The sequence below is a fragment of the Sebastes umbrosus genome, chromosome 13 (genome assembly GCF_015220745.1).
Source record: "Sebastes umbrosus isolate fSebUmb1 chromosome 13, fSebUmb1.pri, whole genome shotgun sequence".
NCBI lineage: Eukaryota > Metazoa > Chordata > Actinopteri > Perciformes > Sebastidae > Sebastes > Sebastes umbrosus.
The window spans coordinates 26646334-26669904 of record NC_051281.1 but is presented as its reverse complement, the minus strand read 5'-3'; the positions used below and the strand labels follow the sequence as shown (position 1 = coordinate 26669904).

Here is a 23571-nt window from a genome sequence, read left to right as displayed (position 1 = left end):
ACCATCACATGTAGACAACATGGTAGATAGTTAATACTCAGACTGTAACGTTACTCTGGTCGGTCTCATTCCGGTGTTTCAGGAGACTCTTTTAAAGCGTCTGAGCTGACCTCATGGTGACCTCATGGTGACCAGTAGAAATCTCAGTTTAACTACTTTATAATTACTCAGAATTTCTCGCCAGGTACAATATACTAATTACCCCAAAAGGAGAAAAAAAGAATAGTTTTTGACGCTATCCCATCTGGTTTGTACATGTTATTGAAGAATGCTGACCAATCTCCGCCCTTATCAGTGTCGCCCCCTGACCCAATTCAATCTCCTTTAGCTAAAGTCTGTTTTTCTGTTAATAGAGGTGTGAACTCCAGGATAAGGGCCTTGTTTCAGGACAGCATGGTTTCTATTCAGCAGCAACATTTTATTGAAGTAATTTTGTTAGTGATATTGACTGGAAGAAAGTTTAGTCCTTACCGCAAAAGTTCCTTCTAACAAATCAGGTAAAAGAGGTGTCATTTAAGTTGATCCACAGATTCTATCCAGTGAAACATTTCTTACAAAAGTTAAAGATTGACAGATGTAAATTGTTCCTCCTGTGAATCACATCCTGAAACTTGCTCTCATTCATTCTGGTCCTGTAAATTTACATGTGAATTGTGGAAAGTTGTCAACAATTTTATACTTGTTAACATTTGCTCAGATTTTGCACTGTGTGATGCATTTTTCTTATTAATTAAATTTTAATTCTCGCGAAGTTCCACATTCACAATTGTAAATTTACCTTCTTTGTATTTATGAAAGAAATGGATCTATATCTGTCAACAATTTCTTCCTCACAAAAAAAAAGCACTGAAAACAATGAATGTATGCAATATCTTTAAAGTTTTTGAGTGAAATTATTGTCGTACTCTCGCATTGTCTTTTTTTATTAAATTTTTTAAAAATGTTATGTTGGTTTTGTTTCATTTCTGTTGTCCTTTTATGTTTGACACAGCTCTTTGTTTATGTTTTCGCTTCGCTTCTTCTGTATGTAAATGATGTTAATGTTTTCTGCTGTTACTATGGATACTGTCATTTTGAAATAATAAATAAATAAATTAATCTCAGTTTAACTTTTGCTTCTAGTTTTCTACCAACGACATCCGAATATAGCTAAGACGGGTGTTACTGTGCATTATATGCTAATATACAATATAGGTTCATGATATTAAACAGGTGGAAATAACACTCATATTTCCTCCCTGTTGTGCGCCACAAAGGTCGGCGGTTCGATCCCCGGCTCTGACGGACTCCATGTCAAAGTGTCCTTTTGAGCGAGACACTAAAGCCCAAGTTGGGTTAAATGCAGAGGTCAAATTTCATGTATGTACCTGAATGTATATGACAAATAAAGGTTTCTTCTTCTTCTTTCTTCAAATCCTCCACTAGATGTCGCACTTGCAGTCTAATTGCAGGTATTATATTGCAGGTGTTCCACTTATCAGGCCTACAAACAGGAAACAGACTCATCTACATTAGAACATGATAGTCAATCCGTCTTTCAGCAGCTTAGAGAAACATTTTATAACTTTTATACATCATAAAATATATAAACTCGTTTGGATTGTTGTACACTTTGTACCGGCTGTAACTGTTGATTTTTACTTCCTCATTCTCAGCTACATAGCATGCTCATGTGTGCTGTGTGTACGGCAGAGGTTTAGCTCAGTGGTTACTTCTGTACAATGTTATGAAACAAGGTTATTCTACTCCACCGGTCCTCGGACCAGGGGTTCGAACCACGGGCGCTGTCCTCTGCTTTTCTCCGTCACCGTCACATGTACACAACATGGTAGATAGTTAATACTCAGACTGTAACGTTACTCTGGTCGGTCTCATTCCGGTGTTTCAGGAGTGTCTTTTAAAGTGTCGGAGCTGACCTCATGGTGACCAGTAGAAATCTCAGTTTAACTTTTGCTTCTTGTTTTCTACCAACGACATCCAAATATAGCTAAGACGGGTGTTACTGTACATTATTTGCTAATATACAATATAGGTTCATTATATTACACAGGTGGGACCTGCCATGGTCTGAAAAACTGACAATAGCCTGTTATTTTCAGGTGGAATTTCATTCATTCATTCATTCATTCATTCATTCATCCTCACTGTGCAATATCATTTTCCACTTGTGCAATTTTGTTAATAGTCTGTTTATTGTCAATTCTGTACATACTGCTCTTATTTTTATACTTCCTTCTATTTAAATGGTTCATATTTTGCTACACTTTGTTTAGCTCTTTTTTTACTGTGTTAGCTGATGCATCTTGTTTTTTTGCACTATCCCCCTTGCTGCTGTACAATGCAAATTTCTAGGACTAATAAAGGAATATCTTATCTTATCTTATAACACTTATATGTCCTCCCTGTTGTGTGCCACAAAGGTTGGCGGTTCGATCCCCGGCTCTAACAGACTGCATGCCCCTGAGCGCTTACAGCAGCCCTAAAATACTTAGGACGGGTTAAATGCAGAGGTCAAATTTCATGTATGTACCTGTATGTATGTGACAAATAAAATGTTTCTTCTTCTTCTTTCTTCAAATCCTCCACTAGATGGCGCACTTGCAGTTTAATTGCAGGTATTATATTGCAGGTGTTCCACTTGTCAGGCTTACAAACAGGAAACAGACTCATCTACATTAGAACCATGGATGTATTAAGAGAACATTAGAACATTTATAGTCAATCCGTCTATCAGCAGCTTAGAGAAACATTTTATAACTTTTATACATCATAAAATATATAAACTCACTTGGATTGTTGTACACTTTGTACCAGCTATAATTGTTGAATTCTACTTCCTCATTCTCAGGTTCATAACATGCTCATGTGTGCTGTGTATTTAGCAGAGGTTTAGCTCAGTGGTTACTTCCATTACAATGTTGAGAAACGGTTAATCCAGCTCCACCGGTCCGCGGGCTAGGAGTTTGAACCACGGGTGCTGTCCTCTGTCTTTTACACTATTCATCCCCATATGGTGGAGTGAGTGAAATATACATTTCAGCCTTCAGACGTGTCCAATCCTTTTGTAAATGTAGCCTATATTATCATATTAGATAACACAATGCAGTCTAATATATGATAAATGGATGCTGTAGATAATCAGAGGAAAAAAGGTTCATGTTGATGAATAGATACTGTAAATCTGTATGTTGTCTGCATGTTTTTGCATACATTACAGCTCCATACATCCCAAAAAACATGCATCATTCTGTGATATTTTATGTTTCTGCTCAACTTGATGATGCCACTATCATCCCTTCTCTATATAGTCCTCCAGAAGTGTAATTAGTCATCAGTCATTTCAGTGTCGGTTAAAGTCCGAGCTCGTCTATTGGTGCCTTGTCAAGACTGCATAGCCCGATAAATGATAAATGGCAAACTAAACTCACTTTGGAGTGTTATTTATTTGGCCCACTAACGTTCTATCTATCTAGATCTCTCGCTCTGATATAGATATAGTTGTGTAGATTTATCTCTATAGATGGATAGATAGAGTGATTATTGTGATGCTGATGTCCCACGTTCCCTGACAGCAGCAAAAAAGAAGCATTCATCCGACAAACATGAACTGGGATTTATAGTTTTTTTTATTCACATTCAGCTCCGCCATGGATCAATCTACGCAAAGCTTATTTCACAGCTCTAAGTTCACTTTGTCTGCCAAAAAATGTACATCTAATGCTTTAGCTTCCATTCCCTTTAAATATCCAGCTACTGCAACAGCTCTATTCTCACACATACAAAGCTAGAGAGGCTACGGTTAGTTGTAACTCTGACATTAAGCAGACTGGTAAACACACTGATGTACAGGGAAAAAAGGCGACATTAGAAAAGTTCAAATGCAAAGTGTTGATGTTCATTTCTGGGAAACTTCATCCAACTTGGGTTCTGAAAAACACAAAGTAGAGATATTGACTCAGTGCAGGTTTGATTATGTACTCACATTTATGTTTTCCAATTCCCTTACACTACTTTTGCTGGTCTTAATGTCAATGAATATTCAGATTTAACATTTTCTGAAACCTGATCAAAGCATCCAGACAACAAGACCTCTCACAGCTGATTATGAGTAAAAGGGTTTCCCCCTGGCACTCTACCCATTAGGTATTAATAGGTCTTGTGTACCTGATGGTGGTGTTACAAGACAGGTCAGGCGGTCACTAAAAATACTAAGAATCAACCTCTGGGGACCATGAATATCCACAATCACTTGCAGCCGCTGTCACAGGGTGTTTTCAGTCCATCAAAGTTAATTATAATCTTTTTGGTTGTCTAAAAAGGTCTTATTCAGCGTTCGGTTGTACTTAGCTCCACCCTCTCGTGTCACTTCTGGTTGTAAAAGATCAAGATGGCGACGAACAAAATGCCGAACTCGAGGCTTGAAGCAGGAGTCCACAGACCAACGGGTGATGTTACGGTGATACGTCCACTTCTGATATACAGTCTATGGTTACACTGTGCGAGACAGGTCTAATAAAATCTTGGTTGCAGTCTGTGTCTGACTGTACCGTATCAATTTGAGGCAGATTATGCAATAATTGTGAGTTGAATCTTAGCACTACAATGTGAATATCAGTTGGTGACATCCATCTGAGCTGAATATGAAGCAAAAGACTAAAGCTGTGGCCATAGTGCAGACACATGGAAAACATAACTTCCAAGATTTTGCAGGTTACTGAGTTGATGAACTTGACTCACCTGTGAATTTGAAGACTGGGAAAGCTTCGATGTCTCCACCACCATAGAGTCTCTGAAGCTTTGTTACCTCCTCTGCCAAGTTCTTTTGGTACTCTGAACCTGCATCGACTAGCCCCCCAGTAGCCCTACAGGAGAGGACAAAGATGCTCCGTTTCATTCTCTCACAGACTGAATGCATTTTATGGGCCTGAATCATCGGTACAAATCAGCGCATTCAGATTTTTTCAATCCTTTTGATGGAACACACGTTTGGCAAAATCATGCTTCATTTATTTTAGTTTAGGAGCTGTTTTTCAGGATTTTTTTTTTGCAAAAGGGCAACTTGCCTCACCATCTATCATTTTTCGTGTTTCCCAGACTAAAATCCTGTATATATATATATATACACAGTATATAAATATATAATACCGAGCTCAGGAGCTCCAACCTACATTTAAGAGACTCCCATTTCAGTCATTTGGGCTTTGGAACGTGTGTATCTAAAGCCTGATATATCTTCTTCCTCTGTGACATAAAGCTTTAAAATCTATTAAAACCCATCAGTGTGTCACTGAGTGACATGTTCCTTCAGCACAATGAACACACACACTGTAGATTATTCTGACTCAACCACACACACACCGTCCTGCTGCCACTAATACTCACTAGAGCACCAGATGTGGATTAATCTGCCACTGAAAATAGTCCCAACAAATGCACCATTGAGTTTGAGTACCATTTGTTGGTCAATACTACAAAACAGAAACCAGAACGCTTCGGATACCAAAATCTGGTCCTGTTGCTACAGATTCTACATTCATATGCAGATATCTGTTTATAGAGATTAGCCTTTGGATGATTAATTGAAAAGGTCAGTTATAGAATAATACAGTATACAATAAGAACCGTAAAATAGTACAGTAATAGCATTGTAAGATAAATTCCCACTGCAATTAAATATAATAACATGATCAAATGTGCAACTAGACATTGAAGCACACTGTATATTGTTCCCACTGTGTTAAAGATAAGATCAGCTGACAGGTGAATACTGAACATATACAGTAGCATTAACAACCTTCATCTGAATCACCTGTGTGGGGCGAACCTCAAGGTAACTGCCACTGATTGCACATTTTAACTACCATTTAGCTGCAGTCCAGCTGAACCGGAGCTACAGTTTAAAGCTCCCAGCTAAGCCCGACGACAGAGAAAACAGCCCCGTGAAGTTGAGAGAACAAACATTATAACCTGTTATGTGGAGGTAGTCAGACTTACTGGCTTTTTGAGGAGTACTCGCGTATGGAGTCCAAGAAGAGCTTCTGAATTGGGTCCATTTGAGCTGAGAGTCACAGGGAGAAAAAAAATAAAATGAATTTTCGCTTCACAGAAAAATCCCACTAAACCAGGATCATGTTTGGATATCATCTCTCCATTTGGCTAGAACAAATTAAAAAACAACCAATCCGCTTTTAACCGTAACCGTCATGCACATAACAGCACCTGGGAGTGGTAGACAAGAGTAGCCAGGTACAGGGTGAGACTGGAAAGACCGAGTGAAAGGTCAGGTCAGTAGACGGGTTAAAGGTTGCTGTGAAAGGTCATGCTAGGCAACACATTTACAGAACTGCTGTAAGGTATAGGTTGCCAACAGTCCAGTCAAACAAGACATTAACAGTGAAGTCCAAAGAAACTATTCAAAATCTTCCAACTGTGACTCCACACACAGCAACCAGGGTGCAGTGTCACCATGAAAGAACATTTACACATTATCCATTAACAAAATACACCCAATAGGATCACACATGTAGGGACTGATTACATATTACTTTTACCATGTGACTCCCAAAGAAGTGTGAGGAGTGTGAGGGACAGAGGAGGAGGAGGAGGAGAGAAGTTTGAGGTAAAAAAAAAAGGAAATCAAGAGGCGACGGCTGCAACCTTCTCCTTCACCAGTGGAAACAGTACCTTTAACATTAACTTAAGTCTTTAACAATCACCAATACAAATACAAGCAGAACAGTTCCATAAAACCACAACACAAAACCGGGTGACGGACAGTGCTGAGAATTATTTTTCTATCATGTTGGAACATCTTGGGAAAGAATAAAAACTGGGATCTTAAAAACCAAAGAAAACATGTCATGACTTGACTTAAATTAAAAAGCAATGAGTGAAAGGTAGCAAGAACAGATCACAGAGACGTATGCAGGAAGACAGAAAGACATGAGTGCAGCAAGCAGGCAGACGTTAGTGAGAGAAATCAGAAATGAACCGTGCCAAACAGCTGGAAGCAAAATGCAGTGCGGTTAAGACATGCATCATATGCAAGATGGCTGAAGCGGCACAAAGTTATCAGACAATGAGTTGAACTACAGCTACATGAAAGGTGACCCAGCCACATGGGTGGAATTATAGCATGGAGAAGAAGATTATGGGCTAAAAATGGAACACTGAAGGACTATTAGGAACAACCTGTGCAAGGCTAGAACAAAAGAAGTGGGTTTGTGATGTCAGGTATCGTTACAGTTTATCCTTACACTCATCACAAACGACTACTGTATATTCATATACTGATATATAAGGTGGTGATAATGACTGCTGGTAGACTGCGGGGTCCACAGAGGAAAAGAGAAGGATTGTGGGGGAGGGGGGAGGTTGTAGGCGTGTACCCTCAAACGGTTCAACTGGTTCAACTGGGGCGTCCGCCTGCAGCTCCTCTCCTGCAGCTTCAGCTAGGACCGGAGCGGGGTCCACCAGCTCCTCGGTGCTCTCCACAGGGGCAGAAACTTCAGCTGCAGCCTCAGCAGCAGCTTCTACAGGGGCAGCTTCAGCTAGGACCGGAGCAGGGTCCACCAGCTCCTCGATGCTCTCCACGGGGGCAGAAACTTCAGCCACTACAGGCTCTGCAGCAGCTTCTACTTGGGCAGAAACTTCAGCCTCTACAGGCTCTGCAGCAGCTTCTACAGGGGCAGCTTCAGCCTCTACAGGCTCTGCAGCAACTTCTACAGGGGCAGCTTCAGCTTCTACAGGTGCTTCAGCAGGGGCAGCTTCAACAACTGGTGCAGCTTCTGCAGCAGGGGCTTCAGGGGCAGCTTCGACAGGAACTTCAGCAGCAGGTTCTGCTGGTGCGGCTTCTGGTGCAGCAGCTTCAACAGGAGCTTCGGCAGCTTCAGCTGCAGCGGCTTCAGCAGGAGCCTCCGCTGCGGGAGCAGCGGCAACTTCAGCTACAGATTCTGCAGCTTCAACCACAGGTATAGCTTCGGCAACCGCTTCAACGACAGCTTCAACCACAGGCGCAGCTTCAACCACAGCTTCGGCAACCACTTCAACGACAGCTTCAACCACTGGTACGGCTTCGGCAACGGCTTCAGCGACAGCTTCAACAATAGGTGCAGCTTCAGCGACAGCCTCGACAACAGCTTCAGCGACAGCCTCAACAACAGGTACAGCTTCTGCGACAGCCTCGACCACAGGTACGGCTTCTGCGACAGCCTCAACCACAGGTGCGGCTTCAGCTGCTGAGGCAGATTCAGAGACTACTTCGACAGCGGGAGGCGCTTCGACAACGGGGGTGGCTTCAGCCACTGGGGCGACAGCTTCTACCACAGCCTCGGGTGCAGCAGCAGAGGGCGTGGGCTCTGCGGCTGGTTTAGCTGCAGCTTCTGCTGCTGCAGTGGCTGCTGCTGCTGAAACTCCTTTCTTGGGGAACTCATATGACTTGTGCTGGACAAGTTTCTCTAGATCGAAGTATGTTTTAGTCTGGTCTTTGTCTAGGACAAAGGAGGAGGGCAAACAGACAAGATGCATTATTTTTTTTTTTTAAACATATGTATATGGTTGAATGAACCCACATTTAACAAAATGTCAACATTTTACACGGAAAATCCAAAGATATAGTGGAAGGTGGTGTCTGGTTAATTTACCTTTAAGCACTCAGAAGTAAAACACACAAAGCATTTGATGAGTTTGAAGCAATAATATAATTAACACATATAATGTGTATTACACTCCAGAGAGAGAGGGGTCAGGAAAGAGGGACCACTCTCTAGTGAGTTATTTATGCTTCCATCAAAGCTCACACCTCTTTACAAGATTGGTTGTGGCCTGAGGTTCTCCCAAGGTCCTAACAGAAAAGAACCACTGTAACCCTGACCACAACAGCTTTATACTGAGATAAACTGAGTATGTTCTAATAAAAAAATAAAAACAAACACATTAAAAGTGGCCAGCTGATGGGACAGTTAGTAAGTGAAGTTATCTTCAAAACCTGTGGAAGGAAAGCCAGAAGTGAAAAAGGATGAAGCGTGGTGCAAGCATCCCTGAATAATAAAAAGGTAAAAGCGGCACACAAAATGAAGTGTTTGTGAGTAAATTGCTGAATCTTAGTTCAATGCAACCTGTAAATCCTCTTCGATGTGAGAAGAGGTTCAAACTGTCCAGCAGTAAAGATTAGAAGTCGTTGTTGTGTCTCACTTTCTTCCCATATGCTGGATGGATTGTGTAGTTTAGACTAGAGAGGGAAGAAGAGCCCTGCCCTTTTGGGACCTTGTGTTCTTGGGTAGAACTACAATGTTGGATGGATTGTTTGTCAGTATGGGAATTGTTTACTTCCTGTCACCAGTACTTATTAAATACATTCTTTAAGACAACAGAGGATGATAATTGATTCATCAAAATAGAGGCTGACCAGAAAGTAGAATTGTATTCATCAGTAATCTAACACCACCTCATAACCTGAGCATACACCAAGCAACACATCCACACAGATGTGCCATATATGCCCAATCTTGCAAATGTTAAAGTTTACAAAAGCAGCTGTTTCTAGTAGTGTTGTCAAAAATATTGAAGTATCGATACTGAATATTTGGAACGGTTTCAACACTCATTTTCTGCAGTATCGATATATACAGTAGGGGTACCAGCTGTGTTTTCTGCTCTCTCTTCTCTCCAAACTATATAATGTCAAACACAAACACTTAAACCCAGCTTTATGCTGAACAATGTTGTTACCAGTTACATGGTTTCTGCATAATATTCACAACTACCACTTATTTGGAAATATTTAACAATGTAGTAGAGTATATCTGGGTCCAATCTCAAACTGTTGCGTAATGCAGTCAGAGGACTGCAGAAGAAGAACATATCTCCACCAATGTCAGGGTAATAACCAATGGTAGATTAGTTAGACTATTCTTTCACTAATGCACATTGTATGAAAACCTCTCTGTGCTTTCAGGCTTTAATGGTCACTACACGGCTCATCAAGGCATGACATATGTATTACAGTACTACTCAGAAATACCATCATTTGACCTGGATTGTATAATGTGACTGCATGTCTGTCTGTCGGACTGTATTAAAAATTATCATAAAGGCTGGGCCACATGTTGGGACAGTAGCAGTGACTCTCTGAAACCTACCTGAGTTGTTCTTTTTCGACGGCTTCTTGGAACCCCCGGATTTTGTGCTCAGGGCTGCAGCTGCAGGTGCTCTACTCAGAGTACTCCAGCTCTCAGCCTGCAAACACTGAACACACACAAACACATACACACATGCAGATTTACTTCCACCTGACTCTACACCAAGTCACTGAGCATACAACTATCTAAGCTGTGGTTTAAGCAGGTTCAGCTAAACCAGATGAAAAAGGTCCACCCCACACAGGTGATTCAGAGGAGCGCCACAGAATGCTGTATATTTATTATTCTCAAAAAATGATAGAAATTCACACAAATTATCAGTCTAACCATTACATGTAAGGTGAAAACAAGTCATATTGTAAAAAAAAAAATGGTTTGCCCTACAATAAACTGTCACCTTACATTCTACTTAAGTAGAAATTATGTGTAAAATGTATTCGCCTAAATAAGAATTGCAAGATGTATCTTACAAAACATCTAGGATATTGTTTTCTAACCTCTTCAGTTTGTCAGATAGTCCGTAACCCCCTTACTAAAATTAATTGAAGCAGATGTGGCCATTCTAAAAGTACACAATATTACATTAGTTTGACACATACAGCCTTCATAAGACCTGTCATGGTGAAAGAATTGAACTTTTGGAGATTGACAATTATTTGAAATCTGCCCTCATACTGAATTATATGACCTTAACCCTTAGTTAGATCAGGTCTGCAGCAGGTTTACCCTAAAGCTCAGATATGATGACCTCTAGTGGCATTAAAGTGACATCCACACGACAGGGTTTAGAGACCACGTGGTTTTGTTCCAGACAACACAAAAACAGTCTTAAACCTTAAACTGCTGCTGAGCTTATGACAGAGCTACAGGCCCAGGTGTCTGTGTTGGATCTCTGTTCTAATAGAGACTGAAAACGGCCTCTGCTTTTGACTATGCTACGGACATTATGTGTTCATTTTTTTGCAAAGAGTCTTGGGGCTTCCTATACGTTCTCACCATCATATGAAGCGGTCACGGTGAGCAGATGTTACATAAAAACACATCACGAATGACAGAGTACACGATGAGAAACTGACAGGTTCTGTTCATGTTTTCATAGCCTTGAATAGTTGCCAGTACAGATCCATAAAAGCATTGCACTTCTTTTAACACATTCTAGCTGAATGTCTCACTCAGATTAGAACTCATAGATTAGACTTGAAGTCACCGACACCCTCCTGTATTGGTGAGGTTTCAAGGACCTTAACATTTAGGTTTTTAATTTTAGTAGTTTTAAAAAATGCATCTGATATATCAGCTCTTTTTTTTTTTTTTAAAGTTATTTTTTTGGGGGCATTTTTCCATTTTTATTGAGGACAGTGGATAGAGTCTTGAAAGGGGGGAGAGAGAGAGTGGATGCGGAAAGGGCCACAGGCCGGATTCGAACCCGGGCCGCCGCGGTCAGGACCAAGCCTTGATACATGGACGCCCGCTCTACCAACTGAGCTAACCCAGGGGCCCATATCAGCTCTTAATGGATGCAACACTTCCATTATATGGCTGCACCGGTCCAGCCAATGACAGGTCTTGTGTCTCATTTATGATTTCCCAAAGATTTAGACAACTTTCTGTCTTTTGAAACGTAGGTTTCTCCACTGACTAGAATTCTAAATAAAGTTCTGCAGGTTTGAATATATAATATCCGAGTGCACACTACAGCATGCGTTGTGTTCACTGTCCCACTCAGTCCCGCTGGTAGGTCAGTGTGGTGGAAGAGATTTGTAAAAGAAAAAGCCTTAAATCCAGTCTCAACACTCTTCCAAGCCTTTTATCCGAGGACAGTTTCCAGTGTACTGACTGACTGTAATGAAGTGACTGACTGCTCAGAAAGTCACATTCCTGCAGGCAGCAATGGAGCAGCAGCAGTGAGCTGCAGCCACCAGGCCTGTGTGCCTGTGTGTCTGCTCAGAGCCTGCTCCGTTAGCAGTTAGCCTAATAAGCAAGGCCTATGGAAAGGAGGCTGGATTACGCGTCATCAACTCGTCATATCTCTGGGGGTATTGCACATGCGCAGTAAAACCTGGCCCGCACTCGTCGAAATTGAGTCAATCGCAACGCAGCTTGAGTCACACTGCGCATGCGTCATACCCCAAGCCCCAAGACCCGTGTCCCAGCCTCCTTCCATAGCCCTTGATAATAAAAAATAAGCAGTTAGCCTAAGAACAGTCTGCAATAACTGACTCAAGTTTGTGCTTCAAGTTTCATAATGCACAAGTTCACCAATTCATTGTTTTATTTTTATAAACACACATTTAAAGCATTGAGTCCATTCCTAGCTTTATAGGACTGAATAACGTTGTTGTTGTTGTTGTTAAGCCAACTGGTGTCAGACAGCTGATAACCCGGTCCAGTCGCTGCAGAACCCTAACCCGATAGACCGACCGAGTTTAACAACACATGTGTGATGTTGTTGACGGTGGACATGGATTACCTTGACACAGCCCAGTCGTCCTATCCTCAGCAAGGAAGCCGCCATCTTTCCGTAGAACAGCCTGTACTGCTGGAGCTGCTGCTGAGCATTAATAATAAATACACGACAAGTCAACACTACAACAACCACCTCAACATATTTAACTTACTTTAGTTCTTTACATTAACATCGTGCAAGAAAAACAGAACCACAAAACAACGTGTCCATCTCAGTGAGACAAACAGCAGTAACTCATTATTAAATACATGTGGTTACCTTTAGATCAATAAAGCTGTGTTATGCTTTTTTCCTGGTCCTGGTGCTCCAAGAAGCAGCTCACAACAGCATGGACATGGACATGGACATGGACACGGATCCGTCCACAGTCAGTGTCTTTTATGTAACACATGAATGAGACAGTCACGCCCCCTTCCAGGCCAAAGCCCTGCATGTGTTGTCCTCTTGTTTGTCCTGCTGTTGTCTCTTTATGTCTACAGTCTGTGGTTATAATCTTATATTATGTGTTTATTATGGTGTTGTTCTATGTAACGTTACTGTGACTGTGTAGAGAGATGTGTGCTCTTCCTACTACATGTGATAGAATTGAGTGGTTTTAACGTGATGAAAGGCAGCTATAGTAAGCTTAATGCTTTATTTATCATATATACATGTGCATATTTTATATAGGGAAGGCTTTATCATAAATAAATGTACATAGGGAAGGCTTTATCATAAATACATGTATATGTATTTAACATAGGGAAGGCTTTCATCAGCAGCTCTCTTGTGTACATTCTGTACTTTTTTCGAGGGGGCGTGGTTGTGGTGTGGCTGGTGACGTAATTTGTGCGCGACAAAAGAAAATTCTCCGCATGGGCCACCGTCGCATGATACATACGTCATCTTAATACATCCATGATACACACACAACAGCCATGGCTGCTGTGGGTTTCTGTGGAGACTGGTTCATTTTCACCTGCGACAAGAAACTCGTAGCACTTGACAGCAAACAGAACAGGTAGGAATCACTCTGAACTCTACTCGGTTGATTCATAAAGCTGCTTGATATCATTTACCTGTTGGTCAACTTATCTTTACCAGCTAATGTTAGCTCTGTTAGCTAGCTGGCAGCATGGAGCATGTCTAGGTTCATTTCCAGGTTTTTATAAGGTATAATTGCACTTGCAACATGCATGTGTGGAAAGATGTTGTGCTGTTCTGGTCATAGCAAGCAGTAGGAAGAGTAAGAGTAGTGTTCCTCCTCTTGGCTGCAGCAGGACTGGGACTAGAAGTGGAGAAAGAGTACTTGTGTTTTTGACAGTAGTATAGTTTGAAGAAGACTCCTCTGTAGCTGTATACTTTGAGACTTTCAGCACAATGCTTGAGTCACGGTAACAATGTAATAAAAATACCTCAATACCTTACATATAGCCTTAACTTTAGGTTTACAGACTCCTTTTTCCTTTACAAAGGAAGCAGGTTGCTCTTAATGTGAAATCTTGTCTAAACACAAGACAACTTTGTCTTCTCTGTTTTCTGGCATATTCAACTGAATCTCTTTGGGTTTTGGGACTGACAAAACAAGACATTTAAATATATCCCCTCTTGACTTTGAGAAACTGTGATGTTAGTTTCCACATTTGGTGAGTGATGGAAGGATTATCTGCCTCAAATCATACAAACCAGGAGGTAAATCTACACCAACAGGAAGCTCAGTTGGAATAAGTGATTTATTTTCATGTTATTGAAAGATACAGGTTAACTGATCTGAGCACTGATTCAAAATAACAAGTCATTATATGTTGTTTGTTGCAGAGAATCCTTTGTGTTTGACTGCAGCACTGCTGAGAAGAAGCCACCAAAGAATACCAAGGATGATAACAACAGGTAAACAAGCACAGACTCCAGGTTGTCAAGGAAGTGCTAAAGTCTGTATGTTGGCCACCTGACAGTGTGAGGCTGCAGTCAGAATTATAGCATTTATTTAGACGCAGATCTAAAGAAAATGGAAAGATTAATAGAGTATTTTTGGAGTATGAATTGTAATTGTAACCGCTGTATCTTGTCTCCTGTCATCAGTGATGGCGGTGCCACAGAGGAATCAGGAAGTGACAAAGTCCTTGCCTTCGCCGTGTCTCCATCTGGAAAGCTAGTGGCGCTGACTGATGACACCAAGAGGCTGGTCCTGTTTCGCTGTGAGCCGTCATGGCAGTGCATCAGCATCAGGTACAACTTCCGTCTCAGCAGCTTCATGCAATGTACAGATAATGATGCCAGGTGTGTTAATAGTGTGTGTGTGTGTGTGTTACACAGGTGGGTGGTGAGGAGGTGCACCTCCCTGATGTTCAGCCGGGCAGAGGACGAGCTCCTGGCGTCTGACAAATCAGGAGACGTGTACTCCTTCTCAGTGGTGGAGCCGCAGAGAGAGGGCGAGCTGAAGATGGGCCACCTGTCCATGCTGCTAGCTTTAGTAAGGAACACCAACGACTGTAGTCAGGACAACTGACAACAATATGTGTTTAAAGATTCACCTTTAAATTGAAATAGTCCCAGTTAGTGGCGTAACGGTACACAGAAGTCACTGTTCGGTGTAAGTCCAGTACAGCGGGAAAAAAACGCCTGTTGCTTCGCCTCACGTCACCTTTGTCTTTGCCAACTAGTTGCCCTCAAACTCACCGCAAAGACTACAGCCGATGGCCAGTTAGCACGTACGTTCTGCGCCTGCGTGAGAGGAAATAACTCTCCACACCAGCAGGTGGCGGTAATCTGTTTTCATCATTCAAAAAGGGAAACAGGAAGAGCGAGGACGACGGATATACAAGCCGTTGTTATGATACGTAAATGAACCATTTTCACACCACTCTCACTCACCACTTAGCCTCATATTCCAGATGGCCATGTCGCTATGAAAATATCCGTGTGTTGGAATGATCAGATGAGATGAAGATGAACAATGAGAAGAGTCTTCTGTGTTTGTCCTCTTGACTTTACTCATTGGCTTGCTTTCCTCACTTCCGTTTCTCTTCTCCTGCACTGATTGGTTTAAGCTGAACAGCCAATCTGAGTGATTTCTCTCACCGACGAGCTCCGCCGCCGATTCAACATGCTGAATCGGCCGAGAAACCTCAGACAGGGGCAGACTAGAGCCGACAGTGAGGGACACACCGGAAAAACTAGACAGACGCTCACCGACGACCCATCAGACGTGTGTGAGACGCATTGTCTGAATGTGTGTCCACCTGAGTGGAGTGACCGACTGATTGTCCCCCTTCTGCTGTCTTTCAGAGCATGTCGCCGGACGACAAGTACATCATCACAGCCGACCGGGACGAGAAGATCAGAGTGAGCCACCTCAGGTCTCCGTACAACATCCAGTCCTTCTGCCTGGGACACCAACAGTGAGTAACGCAGCACTAGTGTGTGTGTGTGTGCGCGCTCATTGAGGATTAGTAAAGTTTGACTTGATCATTACTGTTCCTGTTTCCTGTCAGGTTTGTCAGTGCTCTGCTGGTCCCACCAGGTCTTCCTCACTGGCTGCTATCTGGATCAGGGGTGTGTGTGTGTACATTTCACAAGTTACATTAACAAACACATGCACATGCACACAGGACACCTATCACTATTATGAGCTTCATGCTCTCCATTTTAGTCTATAGTCAGTTCAGATTTGGGTGGAGATGTGACTCCACCTCGCTAGATGATTTCTCATTCTGGCTACAACTGTTGTGATTCAGAAGTCCAACAACTTCTGAATCGGCTGCAAATCAAATGAAAAAGATGAGCATGTTCTTCAGTGTTTGCTGTTTGTGCCTCTCAACGTGTTATCCGTGTTTTTATTCTCTGATCAGGAGCTTCAGAAGCTGCACTAGCTTCTTAAGCTGCTTATGAATAGAAGAAGATTTTAGTCATTTCCACATCTTGGTATAATTACACAAACATTTTGGGAGTATAGCTGTGTTGTTAACACGTTGTTCTCTGGTCTTGGACCCTTTGTTTTACCACATCTTGTCACATACAGTACTATATACTATACAATCTTCATCTCTGTAGAGAGATGGCAGAGTAGGTAGTGGAGGAAAGAATCGTACATATCACCAAGTTCTTCAAATCTGATGATCAAACAAGGCCACGTCAACAGTCCATGAACCTCAAACCAGAAAAAAATGAATTTAACAGGACACAAGTTTGAATTTTAATGCAGCACAGATCTATCGTACCTATACATTTGACAGCGCAATATCAAATGTGACTCAGAGGTTCCATCAGGGACGATCAACTGTGTGTTTGTGTTCGTCAGGACGGGACCATGAAGCTGTGGGAGTACGAGTCCGGCCGTAAGCTGCAGAGCTTGGACCTCAAAGAGCTTGAAGAGACACCGAGCACTGAGGCTGACAAACACAAGGTAACCACGGTAACCACAGCGTGTTTCACCCTACAACACTTACAGTACCTCCAACAAAAAGGCTGTAGCGTGTCCTGATGACTTTAGTGATCCTTTGACTTTTAATTGGCTTTCACTGAAATATCTCAGCAACTATGGTGTTACTGAGTATACCATATAATGTGTATGTATATATATATATATATATTTCCTGAATAACATTAACTTCCACCGCTCACTTTTAAGGCAAAGTGACAAGTAGCTCCTTAAATGCTGTAATTATGGTGGTTTCGGTTAACAGCAGTGGTTAGTATATTTAAGTCTGTCCACTCTTGTCTGTTACTTTTTTTTCTCTCAGTTTTATCAGCGGCCGATGGTCGTCTCTCCTTTTTACATATTATGTGCTTTACTTCCTCCTAATCTTCCATTAGTTGATGTTGCTCACTGGGTTTAAAGTGTGGAACTCCATTTCAGCATCAGTAAATCTGTGATCGACCCATCTATCTGAATTACTTAAACCTGGTTTTAACCTAGTCGCCCCTCCTCAAACTGGCTCAGCCAACATGAAACGCATGAAGTCAGGATGAACTGACTAGACCAGGTCTAGCTTCGCTTTTGCTGTTATCCTGGATTTCTTCATTCTGCTTTTGTGAACCAGCCCTCTGGTGAGCAGACCTCAGATCAGTGAACTGATCGTCAGAGTGGCTGTACACCCTCCTCTAGTCCTGAAGAGATGAATAGATGTCTCTCTCTCTGTGACATTCTTCAACAGGTTATTCATGGCAACATCAGCTGTGCATGTTTAGGCCTCTCAGTGGCCCCCCCGACCACTACCACCATGCCCACAGAAGCAGACAGGGACGTTGGATCCAAACTAAATCCCATTCAGGGTCATTGTTTTTCAAAATGTAATAACAAATGAGGAATGAAATATTTGAAAATGTCCTTTGTTAAGTCTGAAAGATGAATATTCTTTCTGTATGTTATTCTTCCTTGCCCTCATGTCCTACCTGGATCCAATGCACACATGCAGGCCTGTGTGGTGGTCTTTTCACATGACTATGTTTTGTCAACATGGGAAACTGCAGTATGGTGGCATTTACATGTTCAAACCGCTTTATTGTTCTTAAACAGGTTCAACATGTTAATGGACAATTTTAACATCAGGCCGAGACACAACAGTTGAGAACACTGGCCCATTTATAGTGATGTTGGTGTATGTGCATTGTCCCTGAGAATAAATAAATCAAAGTAAAACAATGTGCAGCTATACTGCCACAGTAATGCCTCTTTTCCTTAAAAGGATCATGCCACGCTATTACAGTTTGGGTGTTATTTCAGTGTGTTCTACAGTTGGTTTATCAGAGCTTTTTCACTGGAAACAGCCAGAACACCAAAACAATGAGCTGAAAGAGGCCAAAACTCTCTTCAGAGTTGGCGATAACAACAACAATTAACTCCTATTTTGTAAAAAGAAGGATAAGAAACCTGTGATGACTCCACCACTCTGTCTGTCTTTGTTTCCCAGAAGCCAACTGTATGCCGAATCACCAGCTCCCCTGATGCTCGCCATGTAGCGGTGCAGTGTGAAAGGTGAGTGTGACTCTCTGTACATTCTGTACAAACGTGCAACAGGATTATTTGTTGGGATGCTGCCTCGACCTTTTTGGTTGGACTTTGTTGTCTCCTGTGTGTTTCCTGTCTACATGATGCACCCAGTATAAAGTGGAAAATGAAGAAAGGGGAGTTAAATACGATTGGTGGAAAAGCATTAAACTGTTATACGCAGGTTTGCATGTGCGACCTGAAATCATTCCTCATAAAAAAAACATTCCTCCATAGCCAGTGTACTGTATATTAGCCAATATTATGTTGTGTTACATAAACAAAGGTTTTAATAAAGATCCCTTAAATTAGTTTTTTTTAAGAATTGTGAACGAGATGTGTAGAAATGCTACTAAAGATTACTTTCAGTATCTATTAGTCGATTGCTTTAATGATTAATTATTTAGTGTTTATAATCAAAATATGTCAAGAGTCCAAAATGACTCTTCAAATCGCCTGTTTTATCAGGTCAACAGTCCACAGCACAGAGAAACTAGTAAGGCAGCAAATCCTCAGATAATGGATGGAAAGAATGTTTGCATGATAAATGATAAAATAGTTGATCTAATCATGTTAGCACTAAAGATACAGAATGTACTGAGTGGGCCATTTTTACAGTGTCAAAATAAACTTGTCACTGCTCTCTGGTGGACAAACTATGGAAATAGGGAAAATAAACGCCATGATTCGAAGGATTGGTAACTTCGTATGTCGCTTTCTGGAGCACGTCAGAACAATTCAGACCAATTAAAGTATTAGACTTTAGTCACTACTCATTCTGTATAGCTGCTGCTCCACACTGACCACTCAACTGGGTCTGAAATTTAACATGTGGGGAAAAGAAGGTTTTGTTGGGGATGCAGGTAAGAGTTGGTCTGGTTATTAGCAAATATTAAAGATGATTATTGATATAAATAAAAGGAATATTAATAAATCATCAGTATGTATTAATAACAGGGCACCACAATTATGTTTTGCAGTAGCTCAAAAAAGCATTAAAATGGCTATCAAAAGTAATAATTAATTATCAAAATAATTCTTAATTGTATTGAATAATATGATTTCATTTACATTAAACCACCTCAGGGCACCAACCTTCTTATCAAAGGGAAAAATGATTAATGTAGTCTCATAGAAATAGTCCAATAAAGTATACTAAACTATCAATTTGAAACTCTGATTAATAATAACCAAAAATCACCATATCAACAGCCAATAAGTTGAAGGATTTTGTAGTTCTTGACATCATTATTCACTATTATGCAACATGAACGAGGCCACAAGCATTCCCTTACAAGATAAAGACACAACATTAATCTAACTAAACTAATCAAAGAGCGTGTGTGTCTGTCTGTGTCTGTATTTATTTAGTTTATACTTAGATGTTTAATATCTCTATTACTATCTCTCTTTTATTTCATTTGTATTTCTATTTTGTATTATTTTATTTATTTGTTAATATTATTATTTCTGTTTTATTTAAATTCTTTTTAACTTAATATTTGTTATCACTATTACTATCTTTCTATCTCCCCATGTACAGAGGTATTTACCTGTGTACATTTACCTGTACAGAAATGGGTATTGGAACATAAAAACTGAGCTGCTGATCCACGTATGCCGTGAACATTTCAATAAACAAAACTGTGAATAAATAAATACAATTTCTGACAGGCTTAGTAAAGATACCCCCACATGTTGCGTTGCTGATATAAGTGTTGTTTATATCGCCAAAGGTGATTTATTGTCCGATTCTTCATTTCAACGTTGTAACTGACTGAGTTCATCACGTGTTCTACTAAGTAACTAGTAAAGGAGTCAGTTAAAAAATACAGTTGAAAACCTACCAACCATGTAGGAGTGAGTGAACCCCCCCTCCCCTTCCCCCCACAGGAAGCTGCCTTTAGCTTTGACATGACCGTGACCCCTTCGCTGACTTCAGGCTATTTCTGCTGTTGCTGTTTGTTAAATGTATTTGTGGACCTATAGAGGCAAACGGGCCCTGTGGGGCTGTATAGTATATACTATACATACTGTACATATCGGTGACACTTAAAGTGGGTCAGAGTTAAAGAGGAGCACAGAGTGAGGCCATCACTTCTTGATAGATCAACCCAGTGATCGACTGATTGATGTCTTCTGTGTGTCCTCAGAGTGTCCTCGGTCCAGTTGTTCACTGTGGACCGGGAGGGTGAAGAGAAGCTCGTCCCACACAGCAGGCTCTCCCTCCCCCACTGTCCCCTGGACATGACCTTTGACCCGGAAGGCCGGCTCTGGGTGCTGATGGACTCCGGTGACGTACCGCTCCAAATGTACACGCACAGACGAGACTCCTGGGAGGTACAGAGTGATACTGATCCATACACATTTAGATACTGATCTATTTAAAGGGACTGTTTGTAACTTCTTACATGTATAAATCAATCCGGGTCGGTGTCCCATGCACGCCCGCGTGTGGCTATACTGTTCAGACTCAGACTCCACAAACTACACAGAAGCACCAAAACCACAAAGTTCTATCTAGTGAAGCCCGTCTGTTAAACAGTGTTGGACGCGGGAGAGACCGTAGCTTTGGTCTCCAGGGCCGGAGTCTCTGCTGTACTCTGCTCCTCTGCTCCTCTGCCCGCCTGCCTTCACTCAGCTCGCTCCACCTCACGTGCATGTGCGCTCACTACACACTGCAGAAGAGTTAGTTTAGCTCTGAGAATATCTAGTGAATGTACAGTGGACGTTTGTGCAGAAATAACTGCTGCAGCTCCTCCAGACCAACAGAGGTTTCCCGTGTCTTGTGAAGTGACGGGGCTCCGCAGCGAGTTACGTTATCGTCTGCGACCGGGTGCCGGTGTCTTCCCTGTTTCCTCCGGCTGCGGTCGGGAGGCTGAAGCAGGAAAAGCCAACACTAGGACCAGCAGTGATTCATGGAGAGACCTTCGTCTGGTCAGCTAACATTACTGCCAAGCAGCTGAAATATAGTGATATTGTGGTTTTAGCTGATGTGTGTCGCCTCACTGTTTTGACGGGTGCTCGCCCGTGGGAACGCGCTACGTGAATGTGAGCGAGCACCCGTCAAAACAGTGCAACGAGCAACAGGACACTGACTTTCGTTGACTTAACGGCCACAGGTGTCGCTGTTATAACCCATTTTGATTCTTACAAACAGTCCCTTTAAATGTGTTTTTGGTAGAGAGTTTGGTACAGGAGCTTTTTCTGTATTTGTATGATATAATAATTCTGCAGTGGTGTATTGACTGGCCATCTTTCTTATTATTATTATTATAATAATTCCCTCCCCTGTGTGTACTGACCTGTGCACTCTCCCGCTCCATGTAGTGTGATGCTGAGAGCCCTGAACTGAACAGAGTGACTGAAGCCTTCAAGCCACATTGGGAGACACTTGAGGGTGAGTCATCACACACACACACACATTTCCATGTGGCCCTTTGGCCTCATGTAAGTGCGTCTCCCGCATCCTCCCTCTCTCATCCTCGCCCCACTCATGCCCTAGACTGAAATAACCTGCAGTGTCACATGACATTCGCTGGGAGTTCACACGCTTTGCGTCAGGGTGCAGCATCTTCCTTAAGGGGATTCTTTCACAACAATGACCCGCTAGCTGTACATTATCCCGCTTATTACACGGCTACTTACTGAAGAAATCAATATTTTGACACAAAAAAACGGTCCGCCAGAGGCTGACATCAGAACCGCGCCGACATCAGAACCGCGCCGATAGCAACGGTCTGTTATACAGAAATTACAGACCGCCGCGATTGACCAATCAGAATTGAGCATTCAACACAGCTGTGTAATAAAGCATGATACAGTGTTTGTTGAGATAAATTCAGATGAGAGCAACATATGACCAGGAGGAATTAAAGAGTCAGATATGACCGGAGTATGAAGTTAAATGTTTTTGGTTTATGTCTACACCTTCTATTTTTTTATGTCACCAACCTTTTCCCCCTGCTGTTCTCTTAAACAACAGCCTCCACGAGGACCGACAGCCGCTTCGAGCATCTGTACAAGGTGAGCTTCGACAACGTGACGGCGTACCTGCAGAAGAAGCAGCAGAGACTGGAGGAGCAGCAGCTGAAGAGGGGGAAGACACAGAGGCCAAACAGCAACAAGAAGGTCAGGAAGGAGACGTCAGAAGCTGGAACTCGCTCATCTACCTGAACAGACACTTAGAAAAGAGAGCCAGTATTTTCCTTTATGTTTGATGATTTGAATGATGAATCTTTTGAGTTGAATGTGTGCATTGGATGAAGCACATGGAGAGTGCGTGCTTTACCACATGGCCTGTATAGATGGATTTTTTATGTTAAAAATAAATGCTGCAGCTAACATTAAACTGTGCCTTCTGTTTCCTGCCACCATCGCCGAATGACACATGCCGTTTGTGAATGTGCACCATACGCCCTCTCCTCACATTCACTGCTGCTCCTCACTTTATTCTCGTTACTTCCTGTCTATTACACCACATATTTTAACATAATTTCTGTCTCTGATTTGAAGAATGTCTTTGATTTGCATGAGAACCACAGAATGTCCCATTTGTGAGAGGCAGCACATGGTGACTAGAGTGGAAACATTTTGAATTCAAACTGTCCATAAACCATAAAGCGAGCGCTGCTCTAGACATGGAGCACTTTCCCAGAGCGCTCTCACCAGCTGAGCCCGGAAGCTGTGATGTTTAATCCAGAGGTTGTGCTGCATCACTCCCAACAGCGGGACTAGAGGAGGGGATTAGTGTGTGATTAGGATTAGGACTCTGATACCCCTCCATCCAGACTGGCAACTGCTGGAGAGTTGGAACCGAACCGCTCCTACACATTTAAGGCCACACACTACATCACTTTACCTGGATCCATTTAAAGGGGTGCTCCAGCTATTTAGTATGTCACTTCCATAACGTTGAGGGACTCAAAAGACGGATTCATTAATTAAGAATGAACAGCAGAGGCCGAGATATCCTGATTTTCACTCTCTAGTATTGG

The 23571-nt window shown here is 42.0% G+C and overlaps 2 protein-coding genes across 5 annotated transcripts; one reads left to right on the top strand and one right to left on the bottom strand.

The window, feature by feature from the left end:
• Positions 1–3608: 3608 nt before the first annotated feature.
• si:ch211-140m22.7 (uncharacterized protein LOC570370 homolog) lies at positions 3609–13020 on the bottom strand. 4 transcript variants are annotated; one of them, XM_037790637.1, is made up of 7 exons: positions 12865–13020; positions 12610–12687; positions 10140–10245; positions 7389–8489; positions 5995–6058; positions 4738–4862; positions 3609–3927 (listed from the first exon to the last, which is right to left on the bottom strand). In XM_037790637.1, exons 2-7 carry the CDS (start codon positions 12652–12654, stop codon positions 3896–3898), a joined length of 1473 nt encoding a protein of 490 aa, XP_037646565.1. In that variant the 5' UTR covers positions 12655–12687; positions 12865–13020; the 3' UTR covers positions 3609–3895. The 4 variants fall into 4 exon arrangements, with proteins under 4 accessions (XP_037646565.1, XP_037646564.1, XP_037646563.1 ...); XM_037790636.1 differs by having other exon boundaries at positions 12610–12690; positions 12865–13016; XM_037790635.1 differs by having other exon boundaries at positions 12610–12690; positions 12860–12985.
• A 432-nt stretch (positions 13021–13452) lies between these two features.
• On the top strand, positions 13453–22925 carry wdr4 (WD repeat domain 4). Its single transcript, XM_037790198.1, has 11 exons — positions 13453–13606; positions 14404–14475; positions 14668–14814; positions 14902–15058; positions 15874–15986; positions 16080–16140; positions 16886–16990; positions 18498–18562; positions 20728–20914; positions 21905–21974; positions 22560–22925. Exons 1-11 carry the CDS (start codon positions 13524–13526, stop codon positions 22748–22750), a joined length of 1251 nt encoding a protein of 416 aa, XP_037646126.1. The 5' UTR covers positions 13453–13523; the 3' UTR covers positions 22751–22925.
• The last annotated feature ends 646 nt before the right edge of the window (positions 22926–23571 follow it).